General features: G+C 37.4%; 1 protein-coding gene across 1 annotated transcript in view; it reads left to right on the forward strand.

Moving 5' to 3' along the window:
* LOC122810404 overlaps positions 1 to 18,767 on the forward strand; it is a 2,461,722-nt gene that overhangs the window by 1,101,946 nt on the left and 1,341,009 nt on the right. The window contains exon 3 of the mRNA XM_044082010.1: positions 10,060 to 10,248. Coding sequence (XP_043937945.1) covers positions 10,060 to 10,248 — 189 coding nt within the window. The remainder of the gene's footprint in view (positions 1 to 10,059; positions 10,249 to 18,767) is intronic.

Below are 18,767 nucleotides of genomic sequence, written 5' to 3' on the forward strand. Positions count from 1 at the left end.
AACTATTACCCCTTCACTCCAGATCAAGCAGTGTGACGCATGATCTTCCTTTAAGCATGAATTAGACAATTGGATGGGTATTCATACATTCAACCCAGGTATGACTGCTCTATCACTCCTTGAACGAGGAGGTGAGGTCAAAGCGGGTGTTGGCAAGGGGTAAGGGGACACATGCCCAGTTGCCTTGTACATTCTATGATTCTATGATTCTTGAGGACTCATAATGAATGAGTTAAGGCCTTATTGAGCAGACTGTCAGACATTTTTAGGCATAGCACATCAAGTAAACAAAATATGCTTTCTATCCTGCAACTCAAAATTTGGAATGTTAACTTTCTTTTAGATGGAAAAGCAAATATAAATATTCATCACCAGTAGTTTTTACTCATAGCTTGTGCATTTTTAAGAAAAGGGAATGCCTTTTCTCCAGATGATGTATCACCTAAAAGTTATTAACTAGTGGGATCATGACAACACGGTTCCCACATGAGGGGCAGGAGCTGTGCCCACCACTAAACATGGTGGTTAATATTATTTTCATGATAATATGTTTTACATTTTTTGAGTTTCTGAATGTTGACTGTTTTTTCTTGCCTTTTAGGAAAGTGTACTTTTTTGATTTTTGTTTTCAGGAAACTGGACATTTTGATTATTAATTGCAATAATGGAAAGCCCAAAATACATGTAATAAACTGTATGACTACATACAGATTTTGAAACTAACAAGAATGCTTCATTTCATCTGTGTATTTAATACATGCAACATATATTTCCAAAACAACAACAAAAAATATATAGTGTTTCTATGAAGATGTACAACCTTTTCCTGCAGTCTCAGAAATGTCAGAAATTCATTTAGGTTTTATAGATACATTTCTTCATTGTAAATCAAGATGGTCAAGAAATGTAGACATAAATGTTTACCAACAAAGCTAACTGTTTGCAACAATATTGTAGTGGTTCAGATAAATGGCTTGTTGGCATGGAAATATTTCACATCCTTGTTTTAAACATGAATTCATTAATTTTCCATTACCAGCTTTATTTTATTCTTAGTCAAATGGAGCCAGAATGTGTTCCAGCAAGCAGTGGTCATAAGACAGAGAAGCTCATTCTAGACCAGGCAGCAGTCTATTACAACAGGACACATGCAAACACTCACTCACAAATGACACACAAACCTCGAGTTAATTTAAAGGACAATATACCTAGCAGCATGTCTTTGAGATATGTGAAGAAACTGGAGCATCCACTCATGTACCCCCAAAATGAGATATAGAATATGGCCAAAAAGCACTCTGGGCATGAAGTGAATCAGAGAATAAACTGATAAAAGACAGAGACACTGACTACTGCATTACTGTGCAATCCCTTTCTAAAAACAGTTTTACAAAAATATTTGAGAACAATGTAATTTGCTATTCAGTGCGAAACTAAAAGATCGTCACAGTATATCATTTATAAAAAAGGCATAACTTTTTACATATTGCAACTAGTTCTGTCATACACTACTGCAACTAATAAGGTATAACCTGTTACGCACAGTAAATGGCTCCATTGCATTCTGCTTAGATTAACACAAGGGCTATCACATACCAAAACTGGTTCTGCTACAACATATTAGTTATATTAAGGTATAACTTATTATAAAAGGTAATTGGCTGTATCACAAAATACTGCTTTTACTAAGGCATATCTTTTTGCACACTGCAAATGATGCTTTCACATCACATCTATTATAATATGACATAAACTGTAGTGTAATGTAACTGGCTTTGTCACATACCACTTATAGTAATGAATAATCTATTACATAGAGCAACCACTTCTATTATGCACATACTAAGGCATAACTGATCTGATTTCGTCACTACATTTTGCTTTTAATAAGCCATTAACGCCTTGGCTACTGAAAGTACTATAGCTCCCACATCTTACTTTTGGTGAAGCATAAAATGATGAGTAATAATACTGCAGAGTAGGGACAAAATGATGAGTAATAATACTGCAGAATAGGGACTATAGTAAAGCAGGCTGATATTGCGGAAAGCCATTAGCACTGCTGCCGCACTTCAGATCTCAGATGGGGTGCCTTCTTTGTGGAGTTTGAAAACCCCCATGTATCTGTCAGTTTTCATCTGGCTTTGTGGTTTCCTTTTACATCACAGAGATGTACCATACATTACCTGCTGACCCCCTAAATTTCACGTAGCTGTACACATTATATGAGAGCGAGTGCACTTATATATAATATGGCAGACTGGTGGTGATGAGTTTAAATGCTTTGCACCAGTTGTGTCCTAGGACATGTTCCAGGTTCCTCACCTCTCCACACTGGATTAAGCAGGTAGTTAAAGAATGAATGAATGAATTGCTAAACTGTCACTTATTTAAGTGTAAAAAAGTGTGATTCCTCAAGCATCACTTGTCTGAGACTGAAGACATTGAGGGTCAGATCACCAAATAGTGTTTTCCACAGTAAATCAATGTTGGGGGGATTTCTAAGTGTGCCACAACAGAGATGCCATTTTCTGGCACATTTCTCCCTTCTTGTGGTTTGACTGTTGGGTTTGTATATATAAGTTCAGAGGGCTTGTCTCCCACAGTGGGTTGTATGGGGGGGGGGGGTTGCTCTCCTGCCAAAGATGCATACATTTTAGTTTTTCAGCATTTTGAGTTTTGGAATTAGGTTTTGATCATTAATGGCTTTGTATCCGATGACCCTTAACGGAAACATTTCATTCACATTCTTTTAATGGTGATGTAGAACCCATTATATACTACATGTTCTATTCCAATCCCATGCTTATAACGCAGCATAACCAACTGCATATTGTAACATATTCTATCACAACATTATTCATGTACATTAGCTGGTTCTATTATAGCACACTGCTCATGGAATGTATAATCTATTTCATATTGTAAATGGTTCTGTTACATCATACTGCTTAGAGTAAGGCATAATCTATTACATGCTGTACATGGTTCTGTCTTTTTCTCCTCTCTAGTGAGTTGTGCTTCTGTGCTTCTGTTCCAGTCATTCTGTATTACAGTCAGATAATACTGTTCTTTGAAGTTGAGAATCGGCATCATAATTATCTAATGCAAGTGCTTCAGAAATCAGATTAGTAATTAACGGAACTCAACTGATTGGAGTGACGTTCTGTATTCATCTTTTTAATGCTCAACATTTACTTTGTGCATGAAGGATTTGTTTATATATTTCTTCTGTGTCTGATGAGAGCTTTTTTTTTGTAATTAGCTCCAGGGGGACAGTGTGTTCTTACTGTTAAAGTATAATTACTTTCTTATGAAATACGAAACTGCTGGGGCTGTCTTTTGTTGAGGATTAATTGTATTTCAGACCACATTAATGTGGGGCTTTTTGTCATTGTATGTCCTGGTAATAACAGATGCATCTCTCATAAGAATAAAAGGAAATCTGCCCACTCATAAACAGTATATGATATAATGTCACTATCGAACACATATGCATCAAATAGTCAGACAGGTTCTATTGTTTTATGCTAACAGCCCTTTGGCATATGAATGACCTTCCTATGTTTTGCATCCTTATGACAGCATAACTTAAATCGAAGTGTTTTCATTAAGTTATAATTCATTACTTTTATGCACTTTCTATTAGGAACAATAATTATATTGAATCAGAAGGTCTAGATAGATAAGAGCAAAGCAACTGCTACACAGAAAATTAAAATCTAGCTGAAGATAACATAAAATGGCATGCTTAAATTTTTAAAGATAATTCTCAATTAAGCTCTTTAGTCAAAGCATTGATTTTTATCTCTTTTCTCAGAATGCAATTATTCTGCCCTTTTTACTTTATTGTACTCATGAAATAACTTATTCTAATTCAGAACGTGCTTTATAAATCCTTGACATGTTGTATTTTACACTCTTATTTAAATAAAATTAACATTCTCTTCAAGGATCACATAGCTGCATTGTTTTTACTTTCTTCATCTTCCATTTGCGCTAAATTCTGTATTGTTATTGTGATGACCCTTTCGGTTTTGTTACAATATGAATATAATATACAACTGACAATGCCAAAGGATTGCTACACAAGATCTGCCTTACTACAGGGGAAGGAAGGATAATAATTTTATTTGTACTGCATTTAGCTTTTATCTATAATATTTCCATATATAAACTTGTCTGTGTAGCTCCTTTTGAATACTATTTCTGTTTGTTTTAATCTGAAACATTATGTATAATTCTCACCATGATTTCTTTGAGAAGTTGTTGCCCAGTCCTTTAACTAGTCACTTGGACTGGTTCAGCTCATGGCATAGCATGATCAAGCCCTGACTACAGCACAGATGCCTTGGGTTTGATGAATGACTCAGACACTGGAGGGACTGGTTCAGCTGGGAGATGAATGGTAAAGTAGAGCCTGATTACGCCTTTCGTTTCTAGATTTGACCAAGATGCTAAAGGAAATAAAGCCTTTGGACCAATTTTCTGTAGCCATTTCTTGTGGTTTCTACCTGATTACTCTTTTCCAGGTTGGAGGGTTAGTAGTACATGTCTAGTGATGTGCACTCTGCATGCAGTTCCCAGGGAAAACCAGAGATGGACAAAGGTGTCTCCGTTCAAGGTGGGTGGGGTTGTGGGAGTAGCATTACTCAAGAAAGTGGGTGAAAACTTCTCATGCTGCCCTACTGTATGCCCAGATTTTCAGGCCTTGTGGGCATGCACAGGGGACAGCTAAGGATTTAAAGTGAAAACTCACTGACAGGTTCCAGGATGACAGCTATTATATCACTGTATTGCTACTTGCAATGAAACTGAATGGGAATCTGTGCTGGCTTGATGGTTAGCAAGCACAGCAGAACCACATACAACACACACACACACACACACACACACACACACACACACACACACACACACACACACACACACACACACACACACACACACACACACACACACTCCAAGTCCTTTTCAGGTTTAAAACCTTTGAGATGCATATATATTTTGTGGAGACATCATGGTGGTCAGAGCAGGACAGCTAATGGGATTTACTCCCATGCTAATTCTCATGATGGGTTCCCACCACCATTACTATTTAACTAGGGTTAACTGTTTATTTTCTTATTGACAGACAGTACTCAGGGTTCCACTTTTCTACTGCCAACAAATATCTGTGATCCAGTCTCTTGTGTCTCCTTGAAGGGTGCTATAATCTAATGCAAGGTCAATCCTTAACAAGACTTGGATTTTCTCATATCACTGTAACAGAACTTTGCATTAATTACTGACCCATGGCTTGATGATAATGTTAGCCCTTATCTGGCCTCTGCCATTACACCTGGACTTAATGTTTTAAAGTTGTCTTGGAAGAGCAGGCTCAGGGGTGGAATAGCTGTCTGTGGTGACCCACGGGTATGGCTGGTGCAGGTTGTCTCTAACTCTTTTGAACATGTCTTACTTGCATGAGAAAATTGTAGGTTTCTACTCATCTGCTGTCTACCCAGTTGTGCAAGGACATTCCTACTGATTTCCTCCATAAAACATTTGCTGGTAAGAAGTGCTTAACAGTTCTTGGTGACTTCAGCCTCAAAGGTTGAGGATAGGTCAGTGGATCTTTCCTCTTATCCAAGCATGTGGCTGCATGATGAAAGGCATTGGGTTTGCCCAGGTCATTACCTCTGTACCATGTAGATTAAATCATACTTTAGACCTGGTCTTTCTAGTAGGTATAAAGGCATTAAGTTTGATGATGAAGCCAGTCTCTTTGTCTGACTCCATCCTCATTCACATTGGTCTACAGCTCCTGTCATGGAATCCCACCTCTCCAGTTGTAAACTGAAAGTGATCTGTTCAATTAACCATAATAGTCCAGAGATCTTTTCATCTGTGAACCTTCAGCTACGTCTAGCAGATGGCATTGAGTAACTTGATGCACTGTTTGGGGACTATAACACATTTCTGTCGTTGGTGGTATTTTCTCTTTCCCGAAGTTGATTCAGTTCACCACATTCTTATAAGGAGATGTAAGTCTTGGTTTGAATAAGAGCTGTCTTCTTTGATGGAGAGGGTGCAAGTTAGAGTATCAGTGACCACAGCTGAATCTGTGGAGTGATAGGTTTGACCCAGTGGACCTTATGCGGTTTACCCTGCAAAGATTACTAATTTGTCAAGTGAGATCACTACAGCATTTAACTGGCCATTCCACACTCTTCCATGTGGTGGAGGGGTTGTGCAGCCCAGCCTGTGTCACTATGAAAAGGGCATTCTCAACATAGAATATGAATCTAGTGCAATTTTCTTCTTTGACAGGCTGTTGCCATTAGATCTGCTGTTACCCAAGCAGACCCCAGGGCATGGTCTACACCATTTCCAGCTCCTTGAATGGTGTCTGATATTCATCATTATAATGAGTTCCTAACTATTGTCTCAAGTATGCGACCAGCAAAATGCGGATTGGATCCTTGTTCATAAAGGCTGGTGATAACTAGTTTTGATGATCAGGGACCAATGATTTTTCAGGTACCAGGTTTTGTCTTTGAGATCAGGACTTTTCATTGATGTCAAAAGAGGTCTTTGTTAGGTAATGGACACATGGGCCCCTTTCATTCTAGGTTTTGTAACTACCATGGCACAGAAACCATTCTTGCTGGAGTAGTCATCTTCTTAAGGATAGAGACTAGTGGTACTACTCAGTATTAGTCCTCCTGGGTCCTCCAGGACACAACTATAGCCAGGCTACAGCCATCACTGACACCTGAAATAGCATTCTACCCCCACAGCTCTTTGAGTGAAAATTGAAAAAAAAATGTCCTCGTTTAAGCTGTAGCAAGCCAATACTGACTTGCTGCATAGAAAACTGAAGTGCCTCTCTGTACCTCCATTTCGATACAAAAAAAATACTGGAGCTCTCAACTGCACTCCCTAATTCTTTGCACTGGAGGTATCTTCCCCCTTCACCCACCCTTGCTACACTACTGATCTTGGCAGCATTTAATCCCATTGATTGTGGTCTTTTGACTGAGCAGTTAAAATCTGATAGTGGTCTCCCTTCTATGGTCTTAGTATGGTTTATAAGTAGTGCTGGTTTGTGGACTTCATGGGCCTGGAGCTGAAAATTATAAGGGTCCTGTTTATTTTCTTTGGCAATAATTCAGGATTTCAGACATAGCTGAGTAGACGCCATGGGCCTGTTTCATATGAACCTGTAGCTGCAGATCTATCAGACCCCATGATAATCCAGTCCTATTTACATCCTGAAACTCTGCCCACTTAATTCTCTGTTCTAGAGTAAATTTATCTATAGCCTGTCAGTTGGGATTTGGACTGCCTCAGGACTCTAATCTTATACTCACTATTATTCAAAAATTATATACTTCCATTGGGAGATCGTATTTAAGATATTTACATACAAAAGCATAGAAGATGACACCCAAATTTACATCATGTTTGCATATGAGAATATAGCTTTTGGGGATTTTGTGGTTGATTATCTTGAGACCACCCATTCCTGGCTTAATAGCAATTGGTTGAAACCCAACATCTCCAAAAATGAGGCTATGTAGTTCTTGCTACCATGAGAGATGCCTATGCACCTTATCTTGCTAGTTTTACCTTAAGTGGTAGAAATAAGCTTGAACTTTTCAAAGAAGGTGTAGTCTAGGAGTTATCTTAGATCACAGGTTAACACTCTGGGACCTGGTATCAGCTGTTGTAAAATCATCTTGTTTACACTTTTAAAACATCTTGAAGATTAAGCATTTCTTGTCTCAAGTTCTTCTCTCAGTAGACGTTCATGTCCCAGTCTCTCTCAGGCTGGTTTATTGCAGTATCATTTACTTGGGACTTCCCAACACTGAACTGGACTGCTGGACTACTAATTAGTAAAAGTCATTGCCAGTAGATATACTTCTAAACATCAAAGTACCCACATCTTCAACAGCGAACAATCAATCCCAAAAAGATTGAAAGCTGAAACATTGAAATAAAAGAACACACCCCTGCTAATTATATATCGCAACTCCAAGATCACTCTACAGTGGGGAAAGGGCAAAGTCCCCAATGCCCACTGCGCATAATCTTGCATAGACTTAACATTGGCCGGAGTGATTAAATGAGTTTGGATCACATCTGCTGGTGCTAAAAGCATTTGAGATTATGAACGTTCAATGATATAGAGTGTTTCCTTGCCATCGTATTAGTCCTGTTTTGCACAGCCTTCTTTAGATGCCAGTTTAGTTCAGAATTATCTATAAGATTCTGGTATTAGAATATTTGTCCATTCTTGACTTGAGTTCTACAAATCTGAAAAAGTTTGTGGTGACATGCATCCCTAAGCAGGCTGTAGAACTCTCTTTCCTTTTGCTTTCAGGCTGCACACCTGTGTAACTTACTACACATGCATCCCTAAGCAGGCTGTAGAACTCTCTTTCCTTTTGCTTTCAGGCTGCACACCTGTGTAACTTGCTACTACAGCAACATCAGTAGTGCCCATCTTTGGCTGGTTTCCACACTTCATTTAAAACTTATTTTTTGGAGACTGCTTATAAAAAAACTGGGATGAGTTGTGTTGACCACCTATGCCCCTGTTCCGCCTTAGTACTACGTGCTACCCTATACCCAACTATAACCCTGCCCTAATCCTACAACTTGCCATGCAAAAACAACTTTCCATAACACTACCAGTAAACAAGACAACCTTAGACACACACACACACACACACACACACACACACACACACACACACACACACACACACACACACACATGCACCAACACATTCATTCAACATTAAATCTATCCAGTTACCTAGCCCTCACCCTAACCCTAAAATACACAATGGCAAATACACCTGTAATCTATCCCTTAACCTGTAATCATTCAAACACACACACACACACACACACACACACACACACACACACACACACACACACACACACACACACACACACACACACACACACACACACACACACACACACACACACACACACACACACACACACACACAGATTCCAACTAACCATTTTATGTGGCTGTGGATTCTTTAGAAATTACATGAAGAAAAGGTTCAGAAATAATACAAAATGTTTAGGAGCTGTTGTATTCTGATAAACTGTAGTGTTGTTTTATTTTATTAATTTTGATGTGTATTTTGTTTGTGAGTTTAAAGCAAAGGTGATTCCTACATATTACATATATGCTTCCCTAACAGACATTAATTATCATACGAACGCCAGGGTAACTTTTTGGCTAGGCTTATATAGGCCCTAGGGCCAATGGCCTAGTACCTACCTATGAACCTATGCATTGCTTTGTTGTCATACCTACCAGAATACCTACCACTTTTCTATAAATGCTAGTATATCTACAATGCAAAGTAAGACCAAACAGTTTCAGTATCATAACTTTATTGTACAACAATGCATCATGATCTAAACTAGCTGATATTAAACATGAAACACCAACAGTGGAATACATATATATATATATATATATATATATATATATATATATATATATATATATATATATATATATATATATATATTGTAAGCTAAGCATTAGCAGGGCGACTGTGTATTGAAAATATAATATTGATATTATGATAGGACAGACTAACTGCTTGCCTTTGAATGCACAAAGGTTTAAATAGGTCAATGCCGTTACTAGAATAAGCCTGACATTGACTGATCTTTTTCTTATTAGGTCTAAGGGAAACACATTCAGTTTCTAACCACACCTTTATGCTTAAGAATAAAGAGCCAAGAAAGAAAAATGATTTCAGTACATAGGTCATCTTTCATTAGAAAGTCAGAGATGACACTGTGGAGATTCTTGGCAGTATAACAGATAGAACAATATGATTTTCTGCTCTGAAATTATTCTTGGAAATGTTAGCCTCACAATTAATCAATCATTTTTTAAAACTGTGACTTACTTTTCTTATCTGACACGTTATTTTAAATCTCATGTTTCCACAGGCATGTTAAATATACAATGCAACATTGCAATATTTGACTAAAGCATAAATACTTGACCCCTTTTTCTTACAGGGGAAACTCTGCCATTGTTCCCAAGTAACAAAAAGTCATATTTCAAGCAAACGACTTGCTTTAGATGTGGACAATGACGGGGAGAATGCTGTTTATGACTTGCGTCAGGACAAGAGCTCTGATATGCAATCTCTAAAGAGTGAACCTGGGTCCCTTGCAAGTGAAATTTTAGCATCTGCATCATTAAAGGTACTTTCTTTAAAATGTATTGTTGTATTATACTTTTTAATGAGCACATTGGTGTCAAATGGCTTGTTATAAGAATATGATGAATTGGGTTTCAATGACTCGCGGACTGTTGAGCCTAACCCAATGGAACTCATATCATCAAAACTCAATGCCAGGTTTAAGCATGGCTCCTTCAGAGCACAAGTCCAGATATACCCATTCCTTTCCGTTAATGGCCAGGGTTTTTAAGGTTCAGGCCAAACAATCTGGGACTTGATAAAACCACTTTTGATGATACCCACTGCAGCATGCAGCAAATTCAGTTTAATTGTTATTTTCATTAAAATGAATAGAAAGTATAATCTTTTCACAGAATATCAAGCAAAGAAGACTCCGGTTATTGAAATATACTTAACTTTTTCTAAAATCCACATTGTTCTATGTTTAAGGAAAAACAAATCTGACAAAAATGTATTTCTGAATACATTAAATGATGGTCTAGTATTTAAACATATTAATACAATTACATATATTTGTACATAATGCAGCAGTGTCTGTAACAGCTAATGTTCTTAGATAGTACCTTAGACATTACTACTGACTGAACTGAAGTAATGTAGGTTTCTCTTGTGCCCTACCAAGACATCATTCCTGACAACATTTATTTAAAATTAAGTTAAATGAAGCGTATGTATATGAACACAAATACAAATCCATTACTCATACACACAGATCAATTTCACTCTCTTGTGATGTGTGGAAGGTTGTTATCCAGACTTTTTAATGAGTTCATAGTATGGAAATATGAACAAAAATTATTTGAGTTGTGTAATGCTCTCGTGATGAATCTACAAAAGTGAAGTGAAAGTGAAATATTTACTTATTGCATTCTAAATGAGGGCCATGAGGCCACTAGGTCACAACCCAACTTCACTTTCTTGGTTCCTTTATACATAGATATAGATGTGGATTAAGTGATAAACAGAGCCATTTACATGCACTGTATGGTGCACTTCAACAATGGAAGCAGCAGTTATGGACTCAAAAAGAGGCTGGGTAATGTATTGGAGACATTTATGCTTTGCAAGTGGCCATCTTCCCTGTCCATAGCCGAACATTCCATGTTCTGAGACAGCAGCGATTCCTGCTGTAGCTGTGGAATCTCTATCCTTCCTAATGGTGTAGAGCATGGTGTTTAGATGAATAGGTACCTGGAATTTAATCTGCTGCATGTGGACTTCCAATGACCATCATATGACCTCGGCACTATCCAGTCAACTTGTGTAGACCATTTGTGGTATGGTGAGACTTTTGCAAGAATGCATTAAAACACTGGTGAAGATGGATGTTGAGGTTAGACCACTTTAAAACAAACAGCAAATGTGGATGAAAATAGAATATTAAAGAAGAAAAAAAAATCATACTTGAATGTGTATGAGACAATGTGGGGTGCAGTGCATTAACTTAAGGATACTAGTGGTGAAAACTGTTCAGCTTTAGCTAGTCATTCAAAATTGTGCTTTGTTGTAAATTAGCACAAAAGAGTTATAAACTCGCCACATGATTGCTATGCATATAAACTTCATGCACCTCCATAAAAGCAATGAACTGCTGCATTCCAACTTTTGTATAATAAACTTCAAGGTCCTGTTTCTTAGGGTAACCTCAAATACCTCCAACTTTCTTCAAAGCATGCCCAGCTGCAATTTCTTGAATCCACAATATGCACATTGCTTGAGATGTCATTTGTGGCTGACTTTGGCTGGAGTCATAGAACAAAAACATGTTTCGCATCCTGGAATGAAGTGCCAGTGTTACTGTTATGTAAGTGGGTGTTAAAATGGCTGAAAAAAGTCTATTCTTGTACTCCATTAATTCTTATAGTTGATTCATTATAAATTAAGAAAGACAATATTTTTAAAGATTAAGGAATCCCCTGTTTATTCCAGCTTTCCTCTTGGCCCCTGTCAGCTGTTTATATCTGAAACTAAAATCTCCCAGAGTGCATCGCCTTGACTTCCTCTAATACAATACCAGGAAGTGAAAGTCGGCCCTTTCTGAGCCTTTTCATAAAACGTATATGGTGTTTAGCAGCCATTTTTTGCTGTTTAAATCCTTAATTAAGGTTTGCATTTTGAGTGATGCTAATACTTGTAGGTGTAGAATGTGGGATGATTTGAAGTGCTTTTGCTGTGTATGATAGAGAATCAAATGAGTCAAAGGGCGCTAGGATCTCTAGATTACCATAAAGTAGGGTCACAAAAGTGGTGTCATGTGTTGGGTCAATATACCAAGTGGTAAATCAGGACACTATGGAAAACATAATGAACCACCATCCTTTCTTGTAAAAGGTCAGCTAATCCCTGAAACTCAAGTGTAATGGTTAGCAGAAGCATGCCATGGTCAAAGCTGCTTCCGGAAATTGTCACTTACTGACTCTAAAACAACTACAGAGAGATCAGTAGTTTAACCCTAAATCCCTGAATATTACCACTGGCCATAGTTTAGGCCTTCCTCATGGAGCTTCAAGAATGTAGTCTGAATATAAAGAATGATGCAGTTTCTGGGTAACCCCATATCATTTATTTATTTATTTGTCTTTGCTTATCGGGAAAGTCCAACTGGGTAATGCCCATTTTCAGAGGAGGCCTGGGGAGAAAAGCTTTATTTGCTAATATTGCATTATACAAAGTTCCAGTTAAACAGAGTAGTTACATATATATTTACATTTATACACAAACAGTAGTTGCATTTATACATTCTAAGATTTTACAGAGGTTGAAGTTATTAAAGAGAAAGCAGATGTGCAACTTAGTGGATTGTACAGGCAGTGGTTATGCATAAAAATTGTTTTGTCATTTTAGTAAAAGGTTGGGTGTATTCTGTTTTAGGAGAGTATTTGGAGAGTATCATTCGGTGAACACAAAGTCTCAACCCTGAGATGAGTAAACAAACAAAATACAACTTGCATCTGGTTGTGAAGCCTGCAGGGAATCTGAATAGTAATGATTACGAAGACTTCTATCTGATGTCCTTCCTGTAAAACAGCACTGATGATAGCAATACTCAAGCATGGTGTAGTTTGGTGGGCTTCATTTTGCTGTATGTATTTTTTCAAAGTCATTTTCAATCTCTTTTACCCAAAATATTTTACATTCATTTTTACAAATCTGTGAAGTGCATTTGGAGGGTCTGATGACAATATTCAATAGTATCTGAAGAGAGCAAAGCTGTAGTAAAACAACCAGTAATCATGATGTGCTCTTTTCCTAAACAAATAATGAGACATAGGTCCTTAGCAACAAAGACAGGGACGCTTCAAGACTCAGCAAGCAAAAGTCAGGTAAGAAAATCAGCCTACCAATACAATGTACATTTTCAAAATGAAGCATAAAATTGTTTTCGCCAAGTGAGTAATCCCATTTTCCATAAGAGGTTATGACCAAGTTATTAGACTTAAATGTGTACATTTTTAACAGGGGGAGTTGCAATGCAATGCTCATTGCTTTTTATTTTTTAATTGAACTTTTTAGTTGAATTTACAAATATTGAATTGCATTCAGTAAATGTCACTTTGTAACATTATTACAGTCAAACCAATGTCATCAGGTCCATTCTCAGGCTATACGCTGGACACAGTTTAATATGGATAACAAAAGTACATTTTCACAGAGAGGGCGGTGGATAATGAGTATCATCTCACAAAATGAGCAGTACAGGCTAAACCAGCAGAGGCATTTAAAAAGTCTGTAATGCTTGCAAGGTTATGAAAGAAAAGGGAGGCAGTTGCCTTAGGCTAGCTAGATACTCATGCCAATTATCAGATAAAATCACAGTCTTGTTGGCCTGACCCATATGAAATGAAATGTAAATTGCATAGTTTTGTCCAAGACAAATATAAATGTTATAGTTTTGTCCCAAACAAAAATACTGTTATCTTTTAATTTATGTTTTCAATTTTACTCAATCATTTACACCATATGCCAAGCAAGACTAGAACAGCAGAGAAAGGGAGAGAGAGAGAGAGAGGAAGGAAGCAGGTTTTATGAAAAAAAAAAGACTGAGGACTCAGTCAGATATCACAGAACCCTGTTAAATAACTATTCATATGAACCAGTAACATCACTTGATAAACTTCATGACAATTTCTCTTATAAGATTAGTTCATTCCAAACACTCTTTAGTTTAGAAAAAGAAAGACAGATCCAAGCTGTCCTGCACAATCAAACTTGCAGAAGTAAATCAGTGAATACCAACTTTGTATCAAAACTGCAACGATGTATAAGCAGAAGGTTTAAATACTTTAAGTCAATTTGAGTAATTTCACAAGCAGCCAAGCCTGTTTGTGCATCTGATTTTGAATCCGTTGATTTCTAACCCAAATGTCACCTCGTTCACAGATGCAGCTTCCTTTGTTTATAAGATGTACCAAACAGCAGGAGAAAATGGCAAAACTTTCTTGGAAGTGATGCATATTTGCACCAGGGTCATATGTGTTTGTTGCACAGAATATCAACATTTGCTCACATGAGGTGAAAAAGGCCCATTATTCAAGCTCTAAGCCTGTGAAAGGTGAAAAAAAATCCTTAACGTGAATGAATTTATTTCACAAATATTTCAAGAGGTAAGCAGTCTACAAAGACATGGACACAGACGTTTGCAAAAGAAGATGCACACGTCTAACAGAAAACTGAAAGGAATATGCAGTATAACTGATGACAGGACAGGAAACAACAGGAATGAGATTATTCAAACTACTGTAACCTAAAACATTTCTGTTTCTGTCCTGCCAAAACAAACTGGGCTATTATCAAATAGTTCACGGATTTGCTGATTTCTCTATGGCTGTACAATCCTGTAATTAGTATATAATGTTAAAGGGAGTTTGTTTGTATGTTGGAGGGGGGGGGCACATTCTCTCTGTAAAAAGGATACCGGGTTCAATTATTTATTTTATTTGTCTTAGAAAGGGAGGTGAAAGATGTGTGGTAGAGGTGCGTGGCTTGGAATGAGGACTGAGTGGGAATAAGCAAATGAGTTAAAATGGGTAAATAACATAAAAAGTGTAATAACAGTCAGACAGAATATGAAAAAGAAAAAAAAGGTGAGTGAAGTCAGAAGGACAATCATCCAAGGCAGGAGCATTAAGCAGAGCCAGTACTTGGATAGGTGTTGTCTAGGAAGGTGCTTAAAGGTAGGGACACCTGATGGGTACAGGAATGGAGATTCCCATATCTTGGCTACCGAGAATGAGTAGAGGCTATGACCAGCAGATAGACTGGGCTTTTAAATGGACAGGAGTTGCTTATTACTCAATCTAAGTGATGACTTTGGGTGATAGTGTAAAGCATTTTGTTTAATGCAGGACAGGCATTGGGTTTGTGCAAAACCCATTAATTTATTGTATGTTTGTTGTGTGATCTGTATGTTACGTTTCTGTGGGGTTTTATTGTGTATTTTGATTTCTGTTTTTTGTCATGCATTGGAATTCTTTATCTTTATTTCACATGTAGAGGAATTTGTACAATGGGTACTGATTTTATGATATATATCATGAACTGAAGAAGAAGGGCACATTTTATTCACCAAAAGACTGATGATGAAATCTATGGGAAAACATTTCTTAGAGCCATGGAAGATGTATGCATATATACGTTTGTGTGTTTGTGTGTGTATATGTCTGTATTTATTAATTTATTGCATTTTTGTAGCTGAAAGGACCCAAGGACAATTCTATTAATGCTAAAGACATAAGAAAAAAAAAAGTTTTACTTGGATAGGTCAATAAAATAATCAGGAAAACTATGTGAATTAACTCCGCATACAATAGTCTCACTAACTGGCCTTTGAGGATGGCAACTTACTCTGCTGCTAATACAGCAGCCTCTTTCCCTGCAGCCATTTTCAACTTAAAGCGTTTAAATGGATCTATGGAAGCCTTTCTGCATCACACACTTTAAAGCTATTGCCATGTGCACTTTGTGCAGTGACTCTCTGAATAAATGTTTACAATTCTTTGACTGTCGTAATAACTTGTTGCATGTAATGGGTAATAAAAGACTCCATGCAGTACAACTAGTTTTGTAGTAGGTCTGGTAAATATAAGCTGGCTATTAGGAATCATAATATCTAATGACCACCCAAAGTTGTTGTGTCTTTCGGCTTTTCCCGGTTTGGGGTCACCACAGCGGAACTCCGGTCCGCTAATGATTGGTAGTTGATTTTTACGTGCAGAGTTACCAGCCCTGATGCACAACCTTCAATGAAGGTACGCCCATTCATGCATGTCTCCACGCAGAAGACGCTCTAGCTGAGAATAGAACCAGACAGCGTCTTACTGTGAGGTGACTTGTTTTGAAATCCATTCCTAAAAGCTCTGGAGCATGGGATTAGTGAGACATACCAGTACTAAATATATAAAGAGTTTTGTACAAAACCAGAACTGGATGGTGCCAACACTAGTTATCGAGTTAGTAGGAGAAATGTGTTTTTCTCTGTAAGAGAGTAGGAAGATTGTTACAATTTATTTATTTATAATTTATTTATTTCACATTTGCTAACCGGGTTGGTCCAGCTGAAATCAGGCCCATTTTCAGTGGAGACCTGAGGAGAAAAGCTCCAAGAAAAATAATTACAACTTTACAGTAATAGGTATCACAAAAGAGTAACAACGATAATTTTACAGTATATATACATAGTAAGCACAGTTTTGTAAACATATGAAAAAAAGAAAAATAATACATTATAATAAACAAGTTATTATAATAATCTAAGCATGATATATTCCATACAGATTATATAGTTCAATAGCATTACCTAAATAGAACAGAGGTAGAAAACTTACTCCTTAGAAGTGGGAGAGACAGATGATAGGATGAGGATTAGGTAGGGTCCTGGCAGGGGCATAACCAAGTTTTCTGGAGAAACATTTTTTTGCTCTTTTTTGAAGTTGTTAGTGTTTGTAATGCTACATAAATTTACTGGGAAGTTGTTCTAGAATTTTGTTATGGAGGATTTATATAAAAGATTGCCAATGTTCATTCTGCACCTATAAGTTTGGAGAAAGAGTTTGTCAGTACTGCGTAAGGGACAGGAAGGGGTATAGTAAGTGACTAGACTAGAGAGAGAGGGACAAGCAGTGGGTTTATTGAGAAGAAAGTGGGTTATATGAAGTTGAGATAATTTGAGATAATGGGGAAGTTCATTCCAATGTAGCTTAATTAAGAGCAAGGCAATGGTGAGTGAAATTAGGCAAGTTAGATGCAATTTTGTGATTTTATTGTAAGATTGTTCCAGTATGGAGAACAGGCAGGATGCTCTATGGAGGAGGCCAGGAAGTAGATAGGCTTGGAACAGGGAGAGTCTAGAATAGGTGGACAGAAGTTTTTTATTGCGATATAGAAGTCCAACCCCCAGATTCAGTAAACTTCCATGCAGGAATAGCTTATTACTGCACGGAAGGGACCATTCCCATACAGCACAGCAGCGTGCCATGCATATTCATGAAGGCATGCTGCCATGCTGTAATACGGGCATGGTTCTGTGTATGAGTGCAGGGGGGTTGTCTGAGAGCAGTACTCTTACAATACACATGCCCCCTGCACACCATAATTGCTGTACAGCAATTTAAATAGAGCAAGATCACTTGTTACACCTCCCAATTTGTCAGAGTAAGAAATCTGGACAAGGCTACAATGGAAAATTGTCCCTACAAACCTAGAAAGTTAATAGAATAACTGGTTTAGCATTAGCATGAATTTTTGGAAGGGTATGAAGTAAAAATCGCAGCAAATAAAGTTTTTTTTCACATGTGCAATAAAGTTTAAGCATAGCTGCGTGGGTGTGCCCATTGCTTAGCTATGCTTAGCCCAGCTGAAATGGCATGATAAGTTAAATAGCAATAGACATCCAACATAAGTATGGGTGCAATAGTGTAGTGATTTGAGCATATGCCTTGCATGTAGTCATTCACAGTTCGAACCTTCTCAAAGCCATTTCATTTTGTATGTGTAATCATTACAATTTTAATGTATTTGTAAATTTATGTAGGAAGTAACTTATATTTCTCAACCAAAGTAGTGTATTAGGCCCAGATGTGAGGTGTCCATGTAATAAAGTAGTGAAATCCCCATATAAACACAAGTGTCCCATACAGTATAGTCACACAAGAATAAATGTAATTACAGCTCATTAGGGGATGTCAGTGAAGGTAAACAAATTTATAATATGTAATGAATGATGAATCAATCCCATACAGGTGGTAGTCCAATAAAATAAAACATAAGCAATCCTAAGCATTGCACAGCTATGCTGACCGGGTGTAAGCATTGTGTACATATGAATGTTAAGCAATGAGTAGCCCGGCTAAGTGGATTTGCCCATTGGTAAGCAGTGCTGAGCCTACCCCTTTAAGCACTGCCAACCTTAGCTAAGCAGGTTTGCCCATAGCTTAGCTTAGCTCAGCATATTCAAAACTGTCTAATCATCACAAAGGGCAGGAAATCAGACGTACTTAAACCCCACAGGTGGGAATACAGCTC

The sequence above is a fragment of the Protopterus annectens genome, chromosome 8.part1, assembly GCF_019279795.1.
Source record: "Protopterus annectens isolate FY-2018-M chromosome 8.part1, PAN1.0, whole genome shotgun sequence".
Classification (NCBI taxonomy): domain Eukaryota; kingdom Metazoa; phylum Chordata; order Ceratodontiformes; family Protopteridae; genus Protopterus; species Protopterus annectens.